The 22,148-nt window shown below is 38.6% G+C and overlaps 1 protein-coding gene across 4 annotated transcripts; it reads right to left on the minus strand.

Annotated features, from left to right (window-relative positions):
• Nucleotides 1-224: 224 nt before the first annotated feature.
• Nucleotides 225-13,213, minus strand: LOC117819283 (histone-lysine N-methyltransferase, H3 lysine-36 specific-like). 4 transcript variants are annotated; one of them, XM_034694413.1, is made up of 13 exons: nt 11,625-12,252; nt 10,855-10,970; nt 9,955-10,111; nt 9,548-9,740; nt 8,855-8,962; nt 8,112-8,216; nt 7,447-7,551; nt 6,911-7,009; nt 5,898-6,035; nt 5,667-5,768; nt 4,027-4,140; nt 3,657-3,773; nt 225-1,681 (listed from the first exon to the last, which is right to left on the minus strand). In XM_034694413.1, exons 2-11 carry the CDS (start codon nt 10,964-10,966, stop codon nt 4,093-4,095), a joined length of 1,167 nt encoding a protein of 388 aa, XP_034550304.1. In that variant the 5' UTR covers nt 10,967-10,970; nt 11,625-12,252; the 3' UTR covers nt 225-1,681; nt 3,657-3,773; nt 4,027-4,092. The 4 variants fall into 4 exon arrangements, with proteins under 4 accessions (XP_034550304.1, XP_034549571.1, XP_034548826.1 ...); XM_034693680.1 differs by lacking the exons at nt 225-1,681; nt 3,657-3,773; nt 11,625-12,252 and adding exons at nt 5,133-5,247; nt 12,816-13,213 and having other exon boundaries at nt 4,030-4,140; XM_034692935.1 differs by lacking the exons at nt 225-1,681; nt 3,657-3,773 and adding an exon at nt 5,133-5,247 and having other exon boundaries at nt 4,030-4,140.
• Between the last annotated feature and the right edge of the window lie 8,935 nt (nt 13,214-22,148).

Below are 22,148 nucleotides of genomic sequence, written 5' to 3' on the forward strand. Positions count from 1 at the left end.
CCCAGGCTGCTGTAAAAAATCAGGCAAGCTTAAAAAAAATTAACAAAATTTTCAGTGACTTCAGTTAATCCAAATTCTAAACTTTTTTCTCTGTGCTAGTTTTTTGGCTACTTATGGGACCCCGTTTCTAGCATTCGTCACTTGTGGGATCCACTTCCACACACACACAAATATTTCTAGCCTTTATATCTTAGCAGGGACCATTAACTAAATGGAGATATCAGTTGTTTCTTTAGTTTGTTTTTTATTAACAAACAAACTGCAGGGCTGCAGCAGAGGTTTACATTCAGATTTACATCCTGCATCTCCTCTCCTCACATTAGGTAGACACAGCAGTGATGTGATGATTAAAAAACAATCACCCGCTGAAAACTCTCTAAAGTATGGTGACTTTTCTTGACAAACGAACCCCTTTATCTTATTTAAGGTTAACATTTTTCATTCTGGAACTACCATCGGTCATTTTTTTTACAGAAAACATTCCCTAAAATGAACTCTGCAACACATTTTGTCTTCAGTGAGCATGTGTTGTTTGTGGATAAAGACAGAGTGACTGTCAGACAATATTTGCATTTTAAATGTTAATAATACAAACTAAGGTCTGAGTAAAGTCAACAACAAAAACAGCTCTGTCTAAACCAACTTATGATGACTGGAGGCAATGGCTAAAACAACAACTACACATAGTGTATTTAACTTAAAAAATGTAATTAACTACACATAAAGTAATTACTTTAGTGTAATAAAAGCTCATTATGTTATAATCTGAACATACTACAAAACAATAAACACATTACATTACAACAGCGTAATGTGCCTGATGAAATAAGCTACATTATTAAAAAGTTATAATATAAAGTAAGCCAGAGTTTTGTTATTTTGAGAAAAAAGTAAAAAAAGAATTGCTGCATGCTTAGTTTATGTTATAATTTTCTCATAATGTAATAACTGATAACATGTATGCAGAAAACTGTTAATGCTGCAAATCAAGTGCTGAGTATTACAATGAGCTTTGGTAACAGGAAAACAGCTCCTTGTGTTGATAAAAACACAACATAATAACATAAAAACATGATAACATTGGAGACTTTGACGTACTTTAGTATTTGAGACGTCCTTACCGGAGGTAAAACAGAGCACAAACATGTTTTCAGATCCTCTTCAGTCTCAGCTATATGAAGTAGATTATGATATAAACATATTTTAACATAAAGTGGTTAAATTTATGACTACTGTAACACATTCCCTAAATCATTTCAGGAATAAATACAGCCAGACTGAGTGGGACATTGGTGCACCTGAGCTCAGTTTATGTTATAATGCAAGAATCTATTTTATATGTGTGAGACTTCAGAGAATATAAAAACATTGTTGAGCTTTGTTTTGCTTCCAGTAGGGCTATGTCAAATATTATAGAACTTCCTCCTACTAGCCTATCTTTTACCCTGTTCAGTGAAACACTTTCACTCTATTTTTCTTCGCAGAGAAGAAATTCGATTTTTAATAAAGTATTTCACTGCCCTCCAGTCTCGGCTCTTCAGAGCTTGAGGTTCTGCAGTGATGCAGCGCTGACAGTCCTCCTTCCCTGGGACTTGCGCCATCACAATGAATTTCTTTAAATGTCGTCGTACTGCAGCACATTCTTCTGGTGTCCAGTTTCTTTTAACAGCGGTTTGTTTACCTAAATGGGCATAAAAAGGACAAGTTACAGAGTTTTGAGAATTTTAAATCATAACTAGAACTGAAACAATATCAGATTGATTCCATTGGTCATCCAATGAAGTACTGACTTGGTTGAGAGACCATACAGGACTCTCCCACAGTCAGAAAAATATACATAGTTTTACCAACCATTAACTAAATGGGTGCCTTATAGCTCTTTTACACACAACCCCCTAGGTGTCACAGAACTAAAACCTAATAAACCCAAGGTGATGGAGGTCTTTTAAGTTAGCTTATCCATGGTTTAGTCAACCCCAGATTTAAAATATTATCCAGTCATTTTAGTTCCCAGGCTGACAGTAGTGCCATACCAATGATGACCCTGTGAAGGAGGTGGTCTATACTCTTCATGCTGAGCTTCTGGCTGTAGACCCTACTATGTGCTAATGAATGTTCACAAATGCAAAGTGTTGTTCATCCACATGCAGAAAAAAAAATCAAAAAGGCTTCAGTTTTTGTTGTACTCCTACCTGTGTTCAGAACTTCTGACATGTCCCCTTTATTAAAATGATGTCCTTCATTTCCCTTTTAGTCACTGAATTCATCCATGAAATAATTCACCAAATAGACAAAACATCTTAAAAGGAATCAAGTTAATCCCATGTCACTGTCTACCTACTGGGTGTGCAGTGTTTCCACTGCCACACGCAAAACATAACCCACGACTTTTGTGACTTACCCAGACAGCCTTACCCTGGTCCCCCACACATGCATTACAGAATTCAGCGCAGGTGAGGCAAGTAAACTGAGTAGTTTAAGTAAGCTATGCTGTGTCAAGTATTAAGAGAAAATAAACTGATAAAATGATGTAGTCCAAGTTAAAGTAATTATAAACATGTTTCCAGATCTATGGCTCCAAGTTAGAATTCAGCTGAGGGATTTCTGGTTTTAAACTGCTGTAATTGGCTTTTTAATTCGACTCATAGACATTGTGGTCTAGTTACTTAAAGCACAACAAAGATGAGACTGCTGAATACTAACAGGGACTCAAAGGAGAGTGTTTCCCCAAAGCGTGTAGAGCTTATACTGTATATCAATGGCAGTCATCAGGTGAATTTACTTTCTATATTTTCTGAAAGTGAAGCTATTCTTTCTACTGCATAAAGTAAAGATAACTGTAAATCCAATAGGTTTAACATGTCTGACCACATTTTATTACACTAGGCATGTCCAAGATGGCGACCCAAGTCTTTCTTGGTTCAAATCTCACTTTTCAATTGTTTTGGTGAACTTATTTCAGCCATTTAGTGAGCTTGTATTTTTTCCTTGATTCAAAGATATCTTAATATCAGTTAAAAAACTTGGGAACAAAATGTTGAAGCTTTTCAACATGGAGGATTTTACAGATAATTAACAAATCTGTTTAATCCCACAACTCACCACAGTTCTCCTAGCTTTAAATACATGCATATTTAGGGCTATCTCCCTCCCTCACCTGTGGTTTTCACAGCCTTAAAACTTTATCATATAATAGAAATCCATGTAGCCTATGTGATACCATGATGCAGATACCAGAGCTTCAAGCTTGTCTATAAATCACAATACACATTCACAATCCACAACTACATGAAACTTAAATGTGTCTATTCCTTTGACTTAGCAACCCACAGTTTGTGGGATTGCATATCTGTTCATTCACTATTTTGATGAATTTAATGACTTTTGCAGTGAAAAGAAAAGTATGACCAACCATTTCATAAAGGAAACAAGTCAGAGTTATGAAAAAACAAGAACAAATTTTGTTGAGAATTAAATTTAGTGGATTTAGTTCCTGCACCTCTGATTGCAACAGATAGTTACAGGCTAACTTGGTCTGCTAGAAGTTTTTTTTTTTTCTGTGTTCTCCATCTATCTAGCTTACTACACACTAGGCCTTAAAGTTGCATATTAAATGTCACACAGTCAAATAACCTGCCTTGTTCTTCTTAACTTACTTCTCTTTTTTGCAAACTTCCTCCTATGGTTTTGGGCAGACGCTGTAGGGATGCTTTTTTGCAGTGATGCGGTGCTTGCCTCATCTTCTGATTCCTGGGCTTCTGCCATCCTGGCTTCTGATAACAGAAAATAGTTTAAACAAATAAACAAGACAGCTATTGACTAAAATATGAATATAAAGTAGCTCTCAGTAAGCTGGCTGCATTTTGGTCTTTGCATACCTTGTTTTGTCATTGTGACAACTATGAAATTGTAGTGATAGACAGTAAAGATTTTATACAATTATATAATTATTACATGGTGACTGTGTCTTTTACAGATAAATGGACAGAATTCGTCCATTAACCTGCCTTATTCTTCTCAGCTCACCTCTAGTTTTTGCAGAACTTCTCTGGTTTTGGGCAGACGCTGCAGAGGTGCTGGCTGGCAGTGACATCATACTGTCCTCATCTTCTGACTCCTGTGCCTCTGTAATGCTAGCAACTGTGTACAAAGAGAGGCCATTTTTAAAAAGCAACCGTGCAATGAGGAGGCCACTGAGACCTTGCAAGACAATGAGTGCACTGACTGGGAAATGCTCATCTCCCAGACAAGTATGGCAGAAGCTATTGATGTTCTCACAAATTATATTATCTTTGTGAACAAATAGTTATTGTATTAAAAGTGATAATGATAAGAATCCAGGACCACTAACAATTTGAAAGACACAAAAAAGAAATCAGCTTTTGCTTCAGGCAACAGGACTGAGGCTGAACTTATTCAAGGCAGGCTAAATAATGAAATAGTACAGGAATTATCAGACAAAGGTTTTCCGAGAGGCCAAAACCAGGGATCTCTGGAAAGGTGTTAAGACATTTGCTGGCCTTCCAAACACTGAAGTCCAAACTATGCACAGCTTCAAACTGGAGTGGGAGGAACTGAGTACCAACCTTGTGTACAATGTGCCTGCTTACACTGATATATGTAGAGTTTTCACCCAAGGGATATTGAGGGGGTGCTCAAGAGAATACATGTGAATAAAGCCCCTGTTCCTGACAATATAAGCAGATGCCTGTTCGGAGCTCGACTATAACTGACATTGGAGGTAAAGGGCAGTAAAACTAAGCATGTTTAAGGGTGTAGATATCTTGGCAACCCCATCAACGACAAGCTTATTCTGAAGAGCAGCAGTAAACTGTTATTCTAGAGTTTCTTGGCCAGCCAAAAGTATTCTGAGCTTTCTATGGATGCTTTGTGGAACCTTTATCAACCCTTTAACAACCCAGTGTGGTTTGGTTCAATAAGTGCTGAACTGAACCCCTTGAACAAGATTGTGAGGACAAGTAACAAGATCATCAGACAGGGACAGGAGCTTCTCAGCAGCATCCACAAGAGACTTACAGGAATACCTCATAAATTGCAGAAGAAAACACATACCCAACACCCACTAGGCCCCCATGTCCTAGTTATTGGCAGTTAAAGTGTCAGAGCCATACCTGAATGCTTTTTGTCCTTCTCAGCTTTGGAACAACTTCAATGTCTGATTGCACATCGGAATGGTCCCTCATTTGAATCACTAAGAGGTTGACAAAAATCTTGTAATGTCTCCATCTACAAATGAGAGTTGTGTTGGGTGAAGGTTATCTCTTTTTGTTTAGTAATACAAACCTAAATGTTAGAAGGAAATACTCTAGTTATGTCAGAAAAATTTAGTAAATTTATCCCAATATGTTGTCAAATGTGGAGGTAAGAATTAAAAAGGCACACTGTTTGCAGAAATGTACTGAAATGTTTGAGAAAATATGAATGGAATGAATATTTACGACTAAAAGGGCAGCACCTACAAAAAAACAACACCAAGCTCACCAACTAGAGCAACAGACGTGCAATTATGACTATCTGACCAATTATATGTATGTCTGACAGTGTAGTTAGTAAAAGAGGTATTCAGTTTGGAAGGTTTTAACCTTTAAGTGATAATACAGAGCAATAACAAAGAGTCTTTCAGGACAGCAACAGCCTCCACTCACCCTTTGTGAAGCCATCTCAGACTTGGACTGAGTTGAAGGGCCCTCTGTACCGTCATCACTTGAATCGTAGAGATCATCAGAAAAATCTGGAACTGTTTTCATCTGCAGAGTGATATTATGGTGCGGTTATACTTTTTTGTTTGCATTTATCAAAATCAATTACAGGGAAAAGATTAAAAGGGTAAATGACTGATCAATAAATTATTGGTATTTTAAGTGTCAAGGGCATACCAGAATGCTTTTTGTCCTTCTCAACTTTGGAACAACTTCATCACAGTGTGGACCCAATGGCTGGTCATTTAAACAATTCTCATTGGTTTCATCACTGTCGGAATAATCCACCAGGGATGATCCTCTGACAGTAAATTCCTAAACATCATAAAAGACAAAATAATCAGGTGGGTTGAGCATAACATCTCTTATAAACACTGCGGTGCAGTTACCACAAGCAGACTATACATATTTCACTCCAACTGTGCTGGGCTGTTAGCACCAGTGTTTGTGATTTAGCTGTTATTTGTAATGAGGCACAGGTAATTATGAAAAAGCCTGTTTTTTCAAAAAGTGCAAAAGTTGCCCAATCCTTTAGTACAACAGTCCCTCAGTATCGACAAAAAGCTAAAAGATATATTCCTGGACGTAAAAATATTCAAGAGTTAGAAAGTTTTGCGTATGTGATGAGATTTTTCTAATAAGCATAAAACTTTTAGCCAAGCAGAATTATTTTTCTAGGAGTCTCATAAACTCTCACAACATCAGAAAAGAGGCTGCACAGTTCTTATTCCAAAAAGTTTTCTTCATCATGCAGCAGTTTAGAAAGTGTAAAATAAGAACAGGGAATAATTATGGTAACTTTAATAGTGAGAGGTGTCACCCATTGAGAAATAATTACAGAAAGAGAGATCCACATAATGGGCCCCATGAGGGTCATTCTTAGAGGTCTCCCTATCATGACATCACAAAAGAGGCCTAAAATGGGATCTCACTTCAATAAATTTTCTTCAGTATGCAGCAGCTCAGAAAGTGCATTATTTGTAGTGTAAATACTTAAGTTTTGATGGTGAGAAGTGTTTTCCTGTAGGTTCACAATCACTAAAAAAGCAGTTCATACGGAGGACCCCATGAGGACATGAACTGAAACTTGTGTGTGTGTGTGTGACCAAATGGCAGTCAAATAGAAACTAGTCTGTCAAGTTAATAGTGTACCCTGTACTGAACTCAAACACATTCATTCTTTCCATTACCTTTGGGCTAGCATCATCATCATCATCGTGGGAGGATAGATTAACAGGAAGCACAGCCATCTCTTCTTCTGCTGCTGCAGGAGCCTGCTTGTATGTCACCTGGTGTTTAGATATAGAACAAGATGTGAGGGCCCCATGAGGGTCATTCTTAGAGGTCTCCCTATCATGACATCACAAAAGAGGCCTAAAATGGGATCTCACTTCAAAATATTTTCTTCAGTATGCAGCAGCTCAGAAAGTGCATTATTTGTGGTGTAAATACTTAAGTTTTGATGGTGAGAAGTGTTTTCCTGTAGGTTCACAATCACTAAAAAAGCAGTTCATACGGAGGACCCCATGAGGACATGAACTGAAACTTGTGTGTGTGTGGAAGAGAAAAGTTGGAAAAATCCTTTGCATGAAGAGTAACATACAGGGCCCCATGAGGACATGAACTGAAACGTGTGTGTGACCAAATGGCAATCAAATAGAAACTAGTCTGTCAAGTTAATAGTGTACCCTGTACTGAACTCAAACACATTCATTCTTTCCATTACCTTTGGGCTAGCATCATCATCATCATCATCATCACGGGAAGATAGATTAACAGGAAGCACAGCCATCTCTTCTTCTGCTGCTGCAGGAGCCTGCTTGTATGTCACCTGGTGTTTAGATATAGAACAAGATGTGAGGGCCCCATGAAGGTTATTCTTAGAGGTCTCCCTATCATGACATCACAAAAGAGGCCTAAAATGGGATCTCACTTCAAAATATTTTCTTCAGTATGCAGCAGCTCAGAAAGTGCATTATTTGTGGTGTAAATACTTAAGTTCTGATGGTGAGAAGTGTTTTCCTGTAGGTTCACAATCACTAAAAAAGCAGTTCATACGGAGGACCCCATGAGGGTCATTCTTAGAGGTCTCCCTATCATGACATCACAAAAGAGGCCCTAAATGGGATCTCACTTCAAAATATTTTCTTCAGTATGCAGCGGCTCAGAAAGTGCATTATTTGTAGTGTAAATACTTAAGTTTTGATGGTGAGAAGTGTTTTCCTGTAGGTTCACAATCACTAAAAAGCAGTTCATACGGAGGACCCCATGAGGACATGAACTGAAACTTGTGTGTGTGTGTGTGACCAAATGGCATTCAAATAGAAACTAGTCTGTCAAGTTAATAGTGTACCCTGTACTGAACTCAAACACATTCATTCTTTCCATTACCTTTGGGCTAGCATCATCATCATCATCATCATCACGGGAAGATAGATTAACAGGAAGCACAGCCATCTCTTCTTCTGCTGCTGCAGGAGCCTGCTTGTATGTCACCTGGTGTTTAGATATAGAACAAGATGTGAGGGCCCCATGAAGGTTATTCTTAGAGGTCTCCCTATCATGACATCACAAAAGAGGCCTAAAATGGGATCTCACTTCAAAATATTTTCTTCAGTATGCAGCAGCTCAGAAAGTGCATTATTTGTGGTGTAAATACTTAAGTTCTGATGGTGAGAAGTGTTTTCCTGTAGGTTCACAATCACTAAAAAAGCAGTTCATACGGAGGACCCCATGAGGGTCATTCTTAGAGGTCTCCCTATCATGACATCACAAAAGAGGCCCTAAATGGGATCTCACTTCAAAATATTTTCTTCAGTATGCAGCGGCTCAGAAAGTGCATTATTTGTAGTGTAAATACTTAAGTTTTGATGGTGAGAAGTGTTTTCCTGTAGGTTCACAATCACTAAAAAAGCAGTTCATACGGAGGACCCCATGAGGACATGAACTGAAACTTGTGTGTGTGTGGAAGAGAAAAGTTGGAAAAATCCTTTGCATGAAGAGTAACATACAGGGCCCCATGAGGACATGAACTGAAACGTGTGTGTGACCAAATGGCATTCAAATAGAAAATAGTCTGTCAAGTTAATAGTGTACCCTGTACTGAACTCAAACACATTCATTCTTTCCATTACCTTTGGGCTAGCATCATCATCATCATCATCATCACGGGAAGATAGATTAACAGGAAGCACAGCCATCTCTTCTTCTTCTTCTGCTGCAGGAGCCTGCTTGTATGTCACCTGGTGTTTAGATATAGAACAAGATGACAGTGAGCTCTGACAGGAATCATGAGTCTGGACATATTTATAGGTCACAAAAGTTTGCTCACATAAAACTGTCTTTGAAACAGCATGTCACTACTTTTTAATCTATAATATAAAAGAGACATGACTTTATGATCCATCTCTATGTAAAATCTCATGTAAAAATGGAAATAGAAGACTTGACTATTTTTATGTTTGTAACGCAGATCTCTTTAGCACCAACACACCACTTTTTAAGTGCTGGTTTCAGCCTTGTGTAGACAGTTTCATTAATTAGAATGAAGCGTGATGCAGCAGTTGCTTTAGGAATGGTCTGTATACCTGATATGTTCAATGTAGACAGCCCACAAATGTATTACAAGAACTACTGGTCTTCAAATACAGCCATTAACCAGTTTCAGGAACTTCCCATGTCACTATTTCTTCTTAGAAAAATACACTTTGGACACTGGTCTTACTATGACTCAAAGATTCTCAATTACAAGACCTAAGTTGTGTGAAGTAAACTTAACATCTTTAAAAATCATATAGTGTGACCAATGCATGATCTAACAAGCTCACCTTGTTACGCCATGGCCATTTTGAATCACCATAGTTGTAATCAAGTTCACTTCCTATTTCTATGTTCTTCACAGCAAACAGACACAAATGTGGCTTGTTGTTTACTATAACTTTTTTCATGATGCAGTTTGGAGATGTGTGGTTGTCATTCACTAATCTTCCAAGGGACCCATCTTCTTTGGATGCATCAATACTAAAAGATAAACAAAAACAATACATCAAACTAAGTGCTACTCAAATATCAACTTTTATAAAGTGTATCTTCACAGTTTTATTTGAAGAGCCACTTAAGATTTAAAGCACATTAAGTCTAACATTTTACTCGTTAATTTATACATATTTAAATATGTTTCAGGTCTAAACAAGAAAACCCTAATTGCTACTAAAAATACATCTCATATACTTACCACCACTGGCGTTTCTGCCAATCAAATTCATACAGGAATGTACTCTGTGTCTCTGAGTAGTGCCTTGATCGGCATTCTTCCACTGATATGAATTCACCCCTGTACTCCAACACAAAAGAGCCTTGCTCAATTGGTTCGGTAGCAAACACTCCTCTTCCTACAAGGACACAGAATTAAATAAACTTCAGTGAAAGACATACCAAGTTGCCTTAACCTTTCCCATACAGCATGAAAAAAAGTCTGTACTCTGTAGCTCCCTTGAGCTGACCCCAGATTAATATGTCGTCCCCCTCCTTTGGGAAGATCTGTGAGCTGTATTCCGTTTCCTAAATGCTCTGGAAACATACCATCTTAAATAAAGAGATGACTTTATCTAGTTATTAGCCAAATTGAATGCATGATGGTCACTGGTCTAATGATGTACCATCATGTGTTAACCATGTGACCCACGAGTCTGTATTTAGGCTCTCTGTTTGCTTAACTAATTCTGCGCATTAACTTAAAATGTAACCTCTGAATATGCCTGACAGTTGCAGTGTTCAGTCCTTTTTACATTTTCATTACTGTCTTCTATTGGTCTAGCACCTACCTTAATGGTATTTGAATGTGCTGGACACTATAAATACAGCAGAAATAAAATTAATAACTCAAACCGGCTATATTTGATTTCACCAGTGTGTACTTGAAACTTCTTTGATGGAAGTCAAGCTTATTTAGACATGCCTATACCTGAATGCATTGGATTTTAACAAAACATCAGATTGAACACAGTTTTTTTCTGTAAGATATCTTCTGACAAGTAGCTTAAATATTTCTTCATTCTAAATGTGTGTGTTAATGAATAGTATTTAGAAATGCACTGCTGTAATTTGCAGCTACCAAAAGGGCTTGAGGTCATACCTTTGATATTGTTGATAAATCTTTCTGCAAACCATGGCTTGTCTCTGGAAGACAGAATGTACGACATTGCATCTTCGACAGGCTTTATCCTGGACTTCCTTTTGGACATCATGGCTCTGTGAAAATATTTTTATATCATTACACAGCTGTGCTATATGAGAAAACAGATGGTCATTAACTAACTTAGTGATTTCAATGAGACATATTTATGTTCGAAGGTTTGTGATATTCGTTGCAAAGTTATCAGAGTAGCTTCGCACCGTATTTTATTTATTTATTTTCTCAATTATGAGAACATAACATGTGGTACGAGTATCGCTATTTTGTATACATGCTTCAACTACTGTGACTCCTCCACATAGATCATCACCCCTGAATAATTACATCGGTTGATTATTTCATAACTCGTGTTACACTTTAAAGGGTGGCTCGGACCACAGGTTGTTTACCTGACTAGGCCCGAGCCTGCCGTGGAGCATTTAGCATATACCGAAGCACAGAGTTTGTGTTACAATGCTTTGTCTGGCAATATGTGAACCTTTGTACCACTCAAACATTACGTTACGTGTGGTCGGATGGCCCCTTCAAACGCAGTCAGTTGCAAAATACAAGCCTGCGTTGAACACTATCAGCACTTAGTTGTAAATCACCTGTACGTTAGCTCGTAGCTTAGCACAACAGTTTCTACCATAAATCAACACTTTCATAGTAAAGTACGACGCTAGTATCCCCTCAGAAAACGGCAACAACACATTTATCTAATAGCTCACCTGACGTCTTTTAACGTTAGACACCACGTTGAAACTCCGCACTTTAGGTATCACGATAGACTATTCCACCGTCTTCCCCTCGGGTATCTCATGAATATTCACGGGCTTAATTAGCCATGTGCTCGGCTGCGCGCATGACACACGGGGCCCGCTCAGAGCATCCACATCACTTCTCTACATACTCAGAGCATCCACATGCCCTGAGCATGTAGAGAAGTGAAACACAGAAAGTAGGTCCATCTTATTTATATGTTTTTAAATGTAATAGCTCTCAAAATAACTAAATGTATCCCATCGAGGAGTTCAATATGAAATGATGACAATGTAATTTATGCCCAAGGTGACAATATCCATCCAACTATCATTCATGTTGTAATCCATGTACCAACTGGAACATATATATATACCCTAATTACATCAAAACACCATTTATATTAAATTATGATCAAATTTCAATGTAGGGTTCACTGCATTGTCATAAATTAAAATGGCAGGCTGTATGCAAGTGAAAGCACAGTCTCAAAAGCTATTGGTTAGCAGCTAACTAGCTTCAGCTAACAGACGCAAGCAAACAGTCTGACATAGTTGTATTTCAGGTGACAATATCCATCCAACTATCATTCATGTTTTAATCCATGTACCAACTGGACCATATATATATACCCTAATTACATCAAAACACCATTTATATTGAATTATGACCAAATTTCAATGTAGGGTTCACTGCATTGTCATAAATTAAAATGGCAGGCTGTATGCAAGTGAAAGCACAGACAGTCTCCAAAGCTATTGGTTAGCAGCTAACTAGCTTTAGCTAACCGAAGCAAGCAAACAGTCTGACATAGTTGTATTTCAGGGAACAATGCTATCAGTACTCCCATATTCTTCTGTTATCTATCTATCTATCTATCTATCTATCTATCTATCTATCTATCTATCTATCTATCTTCTTATGTAATACATTTTAAAATATTAATGAAGTTTATGTAAAATAAAATAAAAACTAGCAACCTGTAGCTAGCAATTAGCATTCAGTGATCTAGCTGCTAATTTTAGCAGCTAAAATTAGCAATCTATATAGAATGGTACTTTTTATATATTTTTAAGGAGAATCGTTTCTTGTAGTTGCACAAAACTCTACACAGTCAAAAAAAATGAATTTTAAAAAAAGGAAACTCAAAATAAACTTACCTTATGTGCAAAGTTCTTCAGTCAGTACAGCGCATCGCTCTGTGTTGTTATGACAAGTGCTTCAGCTCACAATCAAAATCCTGTAAAATCCCGCGAGACTATGACGCTTGATGTTAAAGGCGTCTCATTGGCTAATATGACACACACTTCAGGAAGTGTGTGTCAGGCTGCAGTGGCATGAACAATCCTCTAGGGGTTCAGAAAGCACACACACTTCACACCCACATTTCCACTTTTTGTCACCTTGTGGGCCAAGTAAAAAAAAAGCATGAGGAGTATCAGGGAAGGCTCCTAAGCTATTTTAAATCAATAAACGGTTTGGGGTCCAGCATTTTGGCCCCACAAGGATTCATGGCCTCATACCGTTGGTGGGCTACCGGTGGTATGGCCCCACCAAGCGAGAAATGTGAGAGCACACACACACACACACACACACACACACACACACACACACAAGTTAAACAATGCTCAGAGAGCAGAGCAGGAAGCTGGAGGAGAGTTTATTCTCGATGGACTCGCAGAAAATTAAATTTCCTTTTGCAAAATCAATTCCTTTAAGTTCTCCCTCAACACTAAGAGCACATGCATTTATTGCACACATGAGAGGAAATATGGCATTTCCAATACATTCAGTATAAAGTACTATAATATCTGTCTACTCGCCTGATGTATTATAAACTGTGTGTCTTTAACAAGTCTACAGCTGTGATTTAAGAAGAACACTGTGCTGTGATGAAAGTGTTTGTTCGGTAGTGATGTGGCAGTGTCTCTCAATCTGTTAGATCTGTGGATTCTAATGAGAATGTTTGTGATGAAAATTATGAATCTGTTTCTTTTTATAATTTTAATTGATTTGATTTAGTTTTTTGTGTAAGAAAGGAATCTTAGCATAAAATCTGACAACTCTTATGGATCGGGTTTGGTCATTTATTATGGCACAGTTTGATAATATGGGACTACGATAATGGTTACACAGCGAGTGGTGATGAAATTAATACTCTGGAATTGTTTTGTTAAAGACATTTTAAATAAAAACATTTAAATAAAATTAAGCTAAGGACTTTGTTATTGAAAAAACATGATTTATCATACATTTTCAACATTTTCATCAGGTTATTTGGACACTTGTGCATTTATTGATTGCTTTTGAATGAATACTCATCATTGCAGCTGTTTTTATTGGTTTCAGTGATGTTGCTGGGTATGCACTATAAACTCACCAGCCTTGCTTCCCAAGGGAACACCTCATCTTGTCCATACAGAATGATTCCTTGCAGGGTTTGCAGTTTTAAAAGTTGGGTAAATCATGTATTTATAAAAGTCTGAATTAAACAAAGATGCTTAATGAAGGAAAACACTATCCAGCATTTTTGCTCTGACATGTCATCACTCAACTGTGCGCAAGAGTACTCTTGAGTGCTCTTAGATTTTGTCCTTGGCTAAGAAGAAATCACACTTAATTTTATAAGTTTGTTACTTTGATAAATGTCAGAATCTTTTATAAACTTTAAGTGGGTTTCAACAAAATTGATTCTGAAGAATGGTTTATGAATGAGCCCAATGTCGACAGTTTTCTTCTGTCAAGTGTTTTCTTACCTTCCGACCAGTCAGATAGTTTGTATTTAAATTTCAGTTTAAATGATGATGAAAAGAGTCGCCTCAGAACATCCCAAGTGAGTACGAGCACTAAAAGATAAAATAGTCAAAAAGGGCAACTTTGAAGTGTTGTTTGGGGAATTATTCCTTTAAAATAACTGATTTCCTAAGTACTTTAGATATAAACTAAAGCTTGCAGGTAACCTTACATTAGAAATGTTAGGATATTCATCACCCTCTAAGCCTAAATGCATTATACAAATCCACACAAAGCCTCCCATGTTCATTTCACAGTATTTGCAGCTAAAAAAAGCTTCTCCAGCATCAGCAAACACGCACCATTAATTCATTATTCCTCTGGAAATTGTGCCACCGGCTCTGAAACCCCAGATCGCTCACATGTTGTTAGTTGGGGGACAGCAGCTCCTCTCTATCAGCGCTGGGTGCGTTGGTGGCACATGATGGATTTCAGAGCGCTGCTCTTTCCATCTCCTGACTGCACAGATTGCCTGGGGATGCTGGCGGGTCCCTGACAAGCACGGCCTCCTCCATGCCTCACCTTGATCAACATTCAGCGGTGCCCCTTGAATCCATCACGGGCCGTGACAACACGCCCCATTTTGGGGCTTTTTATATCACGGCGGATGATGTGGCGGCTGCTGGTCGCTGCTGGTGGTCGTCACAGCAATGATTATGATGTAGTGGTGGTCTCAAAAACGGATAGGGAGCCTTTTATTGAAGTTCGATGTATAGTGTATTTTTGATTAATAAATAAATAGATGCACTCATCATTTAGGTGCCTGTCAGGGTTGTAACATGGTGAGTAATGTACCGTATGAGAGCAGGAAATGTCCCTGAAGCATGCTGGACCTTTTTTTTTCTTTAGTGATTCAAAGAACTGATTAATAATCGTTAGAAAAGATGAGGGCGCTCAAAGCCTCATGTCCTTCCTTTGTCCTGCTGGGAACAACATGACTGCTTGCATTACATCATACTGACTTAAAATGGACCCTGACATGAAATTTCTATGTAGCACATACATAAGGATGTAAATAGAAAGCTAAATCTGGAGCACAATACCACAAAAGCACTTAAAGCAGATGTCAAGCAGTCATTCCTGGCTGTTTGATTCCTTAAAGAGTCTCTGTGTGGTTATTCATTTGCTGGAGAAGAGGAAGGTATTTCCGCTGCTGGAGTGAGAAAATTAAAGTCCCCCCTTCAGTGTTATTACGGCTGGATGGTCTAAACTGAATCAAAAACAGATGACCCAGATAGCTAATAATATTTCTTTGATAATTGCACTTTTGATCAAACATGATTATGGATTCTAATCTACTCCTCTGCACGAACCCGTCTTGAGTAAATGTTTTTGTACAGATTAACTGCCACAGTTTACCTCATTAAGCTCCATTTGTCACATGGCTCTGTCATCAGCAGGCGGGATATGTTGTGAATGAGACTGCGGGACGATTAAATAAAAGCCTACATCATGCAAATGCAATTCGTAATTATGATTGCACGTCAAAAAATAATTTGCATGTTATTTGATCGTATCCCCCACTGACTGGACTGATGAGATGAACGATACCGCCGAGGTAAACAAAGATCTGACGGCTGACACTTGTGTTATTTGTCCAACACTCATTTCGAATAATGCTTTAACAATTATACGTCATGGGGGGATGCTGTGCTGCAGGAGTTAATCACCTTCCCATTAGTATATTTTACAAAGCACCTGGTGTGATAAAAGCATTTGTGATAAGAAAAAAACGGATGAAGGGTAGAGATGTTGTGACACCATTTTATATTTTTTTTCCTTTGCTATTCTGATACTTTAATTTGTTCAGTCGTTAATACAGAGTGTGATCCAACACTAATGCAAGCCTGTTTGGATGTCATGGCGGCTATCATTTATGTATTACCTGGCTTGAGTTAGACACTTGATACTTCACATCAACACACAAATATAAAAATCTATCCCCGGGACAACAGCACAGACTGAGCTAAAACATTTATGAAATGATAGCTGATATTGAGGTTTCCAAAGTGGGGGCGGAGACCTCTTTGGGGGTCACAAGATGTATTACAAAATGTTTTTTTTAGGTAATCTAAAATTGCACATTTTACTAATTTCAAAAATATATATTGACAAAAATGGTTTCATTTGAAATAAAACCATGCAAATATTTTTTTTCATTAGTTTTCTGCCTTTTCTCTGTTGCCTGATGACTCATGAGGTGAGGGTTAGTTTACAGTTAATTAACAAAAGCATCAGTTGCAGCAGGTTCATTCATAACAGCATAGGAAACACAGCCAAATGTGCATGTAGGTAGGCAAATTGTCTGCAGACCAGCTAAATGTAGTACGAAGCAATGTTTAAACACTTTAAGGGACAGTGGGGGTCACAACAAGAGTTGAAGTTGCCTCTTAGCAGGCATTACTAATCAACCACTGTTGCATTCAATTCAGTGCTCCCTTGGTGCCGATGATGATGATGATGTGATGAATGTGGAAGCATCATTGGCAAAGAAGGCTCACAGATTTCAGAGTGGCTGAAAGGCTTTGAATGGCTCAGCTTTGGAAACGGCACAATGCACTGCGTTCACTGTAAAGCCTGTGGGACGGAGGTTATTAGGGCCCGAGCACTGCCACGCAGTGGCGGCGAAGGCCCTATTGAAACCCTAAGGAATAGTCTTTCTAATATTCTTCCGCCAAGGAGATTGCATTTTTGGAGCCCTGAACGTGCATGAAAGCGCGGATATTTTTGCACACGAATCAGTTCTGGTGAAAATGTTATGGGTTTCGCTAAAAAATTCTCAATAATGTGCTCACTAGCGCCCCCTAGAGTTTTGAAAAAACCCTCCCCATAGAGGTTCTTTTGAGCTACATGCATGAAAATTAATACGCATATTCATGGCATCAGGGCGCACAAAAAAGCCTCTTGCACCCATATCCGAAACTCAACAGGAAGAGCGCCACCTAGCTTTGAAAATTATAAATGCCGCCCAAACAAGGGTATATACTTTCTCTATCTCCTCCTAGGGCTTTTCTCTGATTCAGTCCAAACTAGGCACATTCTATAGTAGACACATTGACGATTGAAAATTATAAAAGGAATTCTGTTCAGACTAAAATTGTGGGCATGGCACACTGTCAAGTTTGGAGGTTTTCTTGGCAATCTGCCAATAACTTTGAACATTTGCACCACCTAACGCAGTATATACTCTCAGATCTTGCTTTCACATCATGTGGTGGCAAATATCAGGCGGTGGTTACATGTGGCGGTGGCTCACATAGGCGGCGGCTGCAGGTGTTGTGAGGCCCGTTCATCGCCCCTTGCGGCTTTAATTGTGGTTGTATTTGTTGTGCTCCTACATTTTTGCTGGTGCTCCTGATTTATTGAAATTTCGAGCACCAGCAAAAATGAGTAAAAAAGCTAATTTGAGCCCCAACAGAGTAAGAACCATCAGGAACACAGCGATTGAAACACAAGTAGACATTTCTTTAAATTTAACAAAAGCAAGTAGAGAACTTTGTTTTTCTTAGTTTTCTGTAATTAAATTAAGTATGCGTCTAAAATGTTTCTCTACAGCAGTAAAAGTGGAACAGTTACGAATTACAATTATGTGGCCTTCACTCATCCATCATAGTGTCTTAAGCAAGATTTGAAATGCATCAAAACTGCGAAATGACTAGAGATAGGGATAGAACGTCCAACATCATGGTCCAGAATTTTCAACACCCTAAAGTAAAATAAAAATTCAGCTCATCGAGTCTACTCTGGAGTCTGGTGAGTCCTAGAATACAGTTTTATTTCTGAAGTAACAGTCACCTCAATCAGATAACTGGACTGCACAAAAGTACAACAATTGTCTGAAGTTTTGGGATAAAACCGACCTGCCAGCCAAAAAGTATTAAACAGCACAAGAATTCTAGTAGCTGTCGATGATGGCAGAGCGTGCAAAGAGGTCTGAAGTTTGGAAACATTTAACTAAAGAAAAAGAAAAGGAGGAAGCAAAATGTAATTTGTGTCCCAGAATTGTTTCTTAGGAGGGAAGAACACAACCTCCATGGCCAAACATGTCAGCATTGTGCATCAAATGAAACGTCCAACATCATGGTCCAGAATTTTCAACACCCTAAAGTAAAATAAAAATTCAGCTCATCGAGTCTACTCTGGAGTCTGGTGAGTCCTAGAATACAGTTTTATTTCTGAAGTAACAGTCACCTCAATCAGATAACTGGACTGCACAAAAGTACAACAATTGTCTGAAGTTTTGGGATAAAACCGACCTGCCAGCCAAAAAGTATTAAACAGCACAAGAATTCTAGTAGCTGTCGATGATGGCAGAGCGTGCAAAGAGGTCTGAAGTTTGGAAACATTTAACTAAAGAAAAAGAAAAGGAGGAAGCAAAATGTAATTTGTGTCCCAGAATTGTTTCTTAGGAGGGAAGAACACAACCTCCATGGCCAAACATGTCAGCATTGTGCATCAAATGAAACTAAAATGCAGCCCCCGTCCACTGTCAGAGACTGAAGAACCTCTGTCAGCTCCAGCTGCTGCTGCTTTGTCTAGTGTGTCAACAGTCTGTCATTACTGGGTCAGTTTGTTTTAGAGAGGAAAGGATCACTAAGTTTTATTTGTCTTCAGTTAAAAAGCTCAGGAACGACCAACAATAAGAGCATCCTGACTTTAAAAGAAGCAAAGCACATGCAATCAGATGGAGTTTATGTTAGCAGCAGATTAGCTTGTAGAAAGCTCAGACTTGGTGTGATGGCTGAAGTATCGTAGACAGATCTCAATCCGAAACGGCAGTGTAGCAGCTTTCTGTGTAGACTGCTATGTCAGAGCTGCAAAGATAGATCAAGATATTTGTTGCTTATGAATCATGGTATTGAAATTATAAGGTTAGGTACTCAAAAATACCTGATTCTGAGTTTTAGGCTGTATTGGATGCATTTCACATGCTGGCTTGTAATTTGATAAACTCAAGTTTCTCAAGCAGAGTAGTTAAAGACACTGTGTGGATTTTTCATGTTGAGTTGAGTCTGTAGCGTTAATAGACTGTATAAAATATGGACGTAGGATCCGTGACGTCACCCATCTGTTTCTGAAGAGCTGTCTGAGGCCAATCGGCGGCGTCAGCCATATTGCTTCTGTCGAGCCAGTGGCTGTTTCCGAAATGGCCTGCTACATACTACTTACTAATGTAGTAGGCAGTAGGTATTGCCTACTACATACTGCGTTTGAATTTAGTATGTAGTATGACTGTTCTGTTCGATCTGTCATGCAGCATGCTGAGCCAGACTTCGCTGGATTTCCGGTTTCGGAAGGTGGAAGTAAACAACGGCGAAGCCGATAAATAAAATGCTTATTTAGCATCACTTATGATTTAAAAAGTTAGGAAGTGGTTTATATGTAATTTGATAACGTTCACAGCACCCCAAAACGGATTTCCTCCCGTCTAAAAATGAGGAAAAAGAAAAAGCAGAACGAGCGCTGTGCATTATGGGAAACAGTACGCGAGGCAGACTGGTCCGATGCACACTGAGATATTTTCCCGAATCAGTAGACATCCGGGGAGTTTTGGCATACTGCCGATTTTGCTCTTGTTCACATACTACTTACTACATACTGAATTTTGGACATATCAGTACGTACTGCTAGTATAGTAGGCGATTTCGGAAACAGCCAGTGTGACGTAAAGAGGCAGAGTTTGAGTATCCTAGCCAACAGCTACAGTGTTCCCATAGTCAGCTATGCCTCTCATTGGAAGACTCGTAAACTGAATATCTTCGAAATTGCCCCCTCACAGTATGAGCCGATGGAGAAATGAGCTATTCAGACTACAGTTCGTCTTTTGCAACAGGCTGTGAACATGTTTATTTCTGCTGTAAATATTGGCTTTTTCCCACTCATGTGTATGTGACATCCAGTACTTCCGGAGCCAGCCTCACGCGGATCCTCGATGAACTGCAGCTTTTAGCACTTCCCCATTGGACTCATATTTTTAGACAGGAGGTAGCTGCTTGGTAGCGTTCCAGGATGAGGACTCTACTTCCCATGAGCACCATCACTCACTGTCGTGCAGATGTGGCTCTAACCCAAATGTGCATTTTTTGTGGATGTGAATGAAACATAGGTCTACTTCATAATACTTCTTTTTAATACAACTTTTTGCAGGATGCAGAGTGATGAAGTAATGTTTTGACCTGTTGCTACATAAATCATTAACTAGAAAAACACTAACAAAACTGTGTAAACTCTGATTTATTACAGTTAATGAGTTTGTAAAGAGGAGCAGAAGTTCCAAATTAATGATACCCGTCATAGTCCTCGTGTCATGACGTGTGCGCCAATGTCTCAATAAAAGTCTGAATTTCTGAAACATTAAATCCTGTTCATAGCCAGTTAGCTCTTTTAGCTAGCAAAGCCCTGTTTGTAGAGGTTCTCCGTCTAAAACAATACTTCAACAGAGAGCATACGTCTTTTTACTAATCCTGCTCCAGTATCAGACATGAGGACAAAACATTATCAAAAAATAGTATCTAAAAAAACCCAACTCCTCCTGTTTGCTAACTCACTGCCAGAACTCTAAACATAGACGCTTCTGGGTGAGTGCCGAATATCGACTATGTTTTATTCTTTGGAAATCTGACCCAAACACAGACACTAAAACTCAGTATAAAGAAATAACCAATCCTGTCCCTGATAATCTCATTTTACTATGTAGGTCATGAAGAGGCATCAGTGTAAGAGTGAGACTTTCAGAATCTGACTCCTCACAGTGCCTTTAAGAAAACAACAGCAATGAAACGGGTGTGAGTTACATAACAAATAAAGCCAGCATTGCCACTGTACTCTGCACCTTGGAGGCAAACTTCGCAAGAACACACATGCTGCCTCTTCCAGGACGAAACACAGCTTGAAATAGCCTCAAATTTGCTGTGTAAATACGGTTGACTTCAAAGTCAGATTCCCCTCCTTCTCCCTCTGTGTCTCCGCTCCCTCTCTGCGGCGCCGGTGTCTCTCCCTGCAGATGACTGCTTTTATTTGATATTAAACTAATGAGATTTCCATTCTGAAAGCATATCCTCTCGCTCTCCAGTCTTAGAGAAGATTTCATTTATGTATATACCCTGGAATGATATTTGTTTTGCATATTTACATAAGACATATCCACCCTATCTATATGTCTCCCAAATGCTAATGTTTTATTCATATATTTCTCTGTCATTTGCTTTTCATATCCTCTGCCACTTAAACCACATAAACTGTCAAAAAGACTGATATGTGTTATTGGTGTATTGAACATATAATTCAGTTTGCAGCTTATGTGGGCGAGGGCTTATAAGCCTGAATACACACACTCTCAATCAAATAGAGCAATTATAATTGATATTCTGTGAAAAGAAGTTATTGAAAAAATTACTTTGCTCTGCGCTCTTTTGGGATGCCTGTTTTCTTTATCTTTGCGGAGAAGAATCATAAATTAAAATAGCTTTAATTAAAAACGCGACATACCATTAACTCCCAACGCTGCTACGTATTGTGCTGCTCTGCATGTGGCAGCAAGAGGGACCAATAGGAGGCTTTACCTCAGAGCTCCACAGTGAACTTATACGATGAGTGTGATTGACATCACAGTCAGGAACATGACAGTGAACGCCTCCTCGCTCGCTCAGGAAAACATCAGTTTGTGAGCGACAGGAATCATCGCTAATATCCATCCCTCT

This window comes from Notolabrus celidotus, chromosome 1 (assembly GCF_009762535.1).
Source record: "Notolabrus celidotus isolate fNotCel1 chromosome 1, fNotCel1.pri, whole genome shotgun sequence".
Taxonomy (NCBI): Eukaryota; Metazoa; Chordata; class Actinopteri; order Labriformes; family Labridae; genus Notolabrus; species Notolabrus celidotus.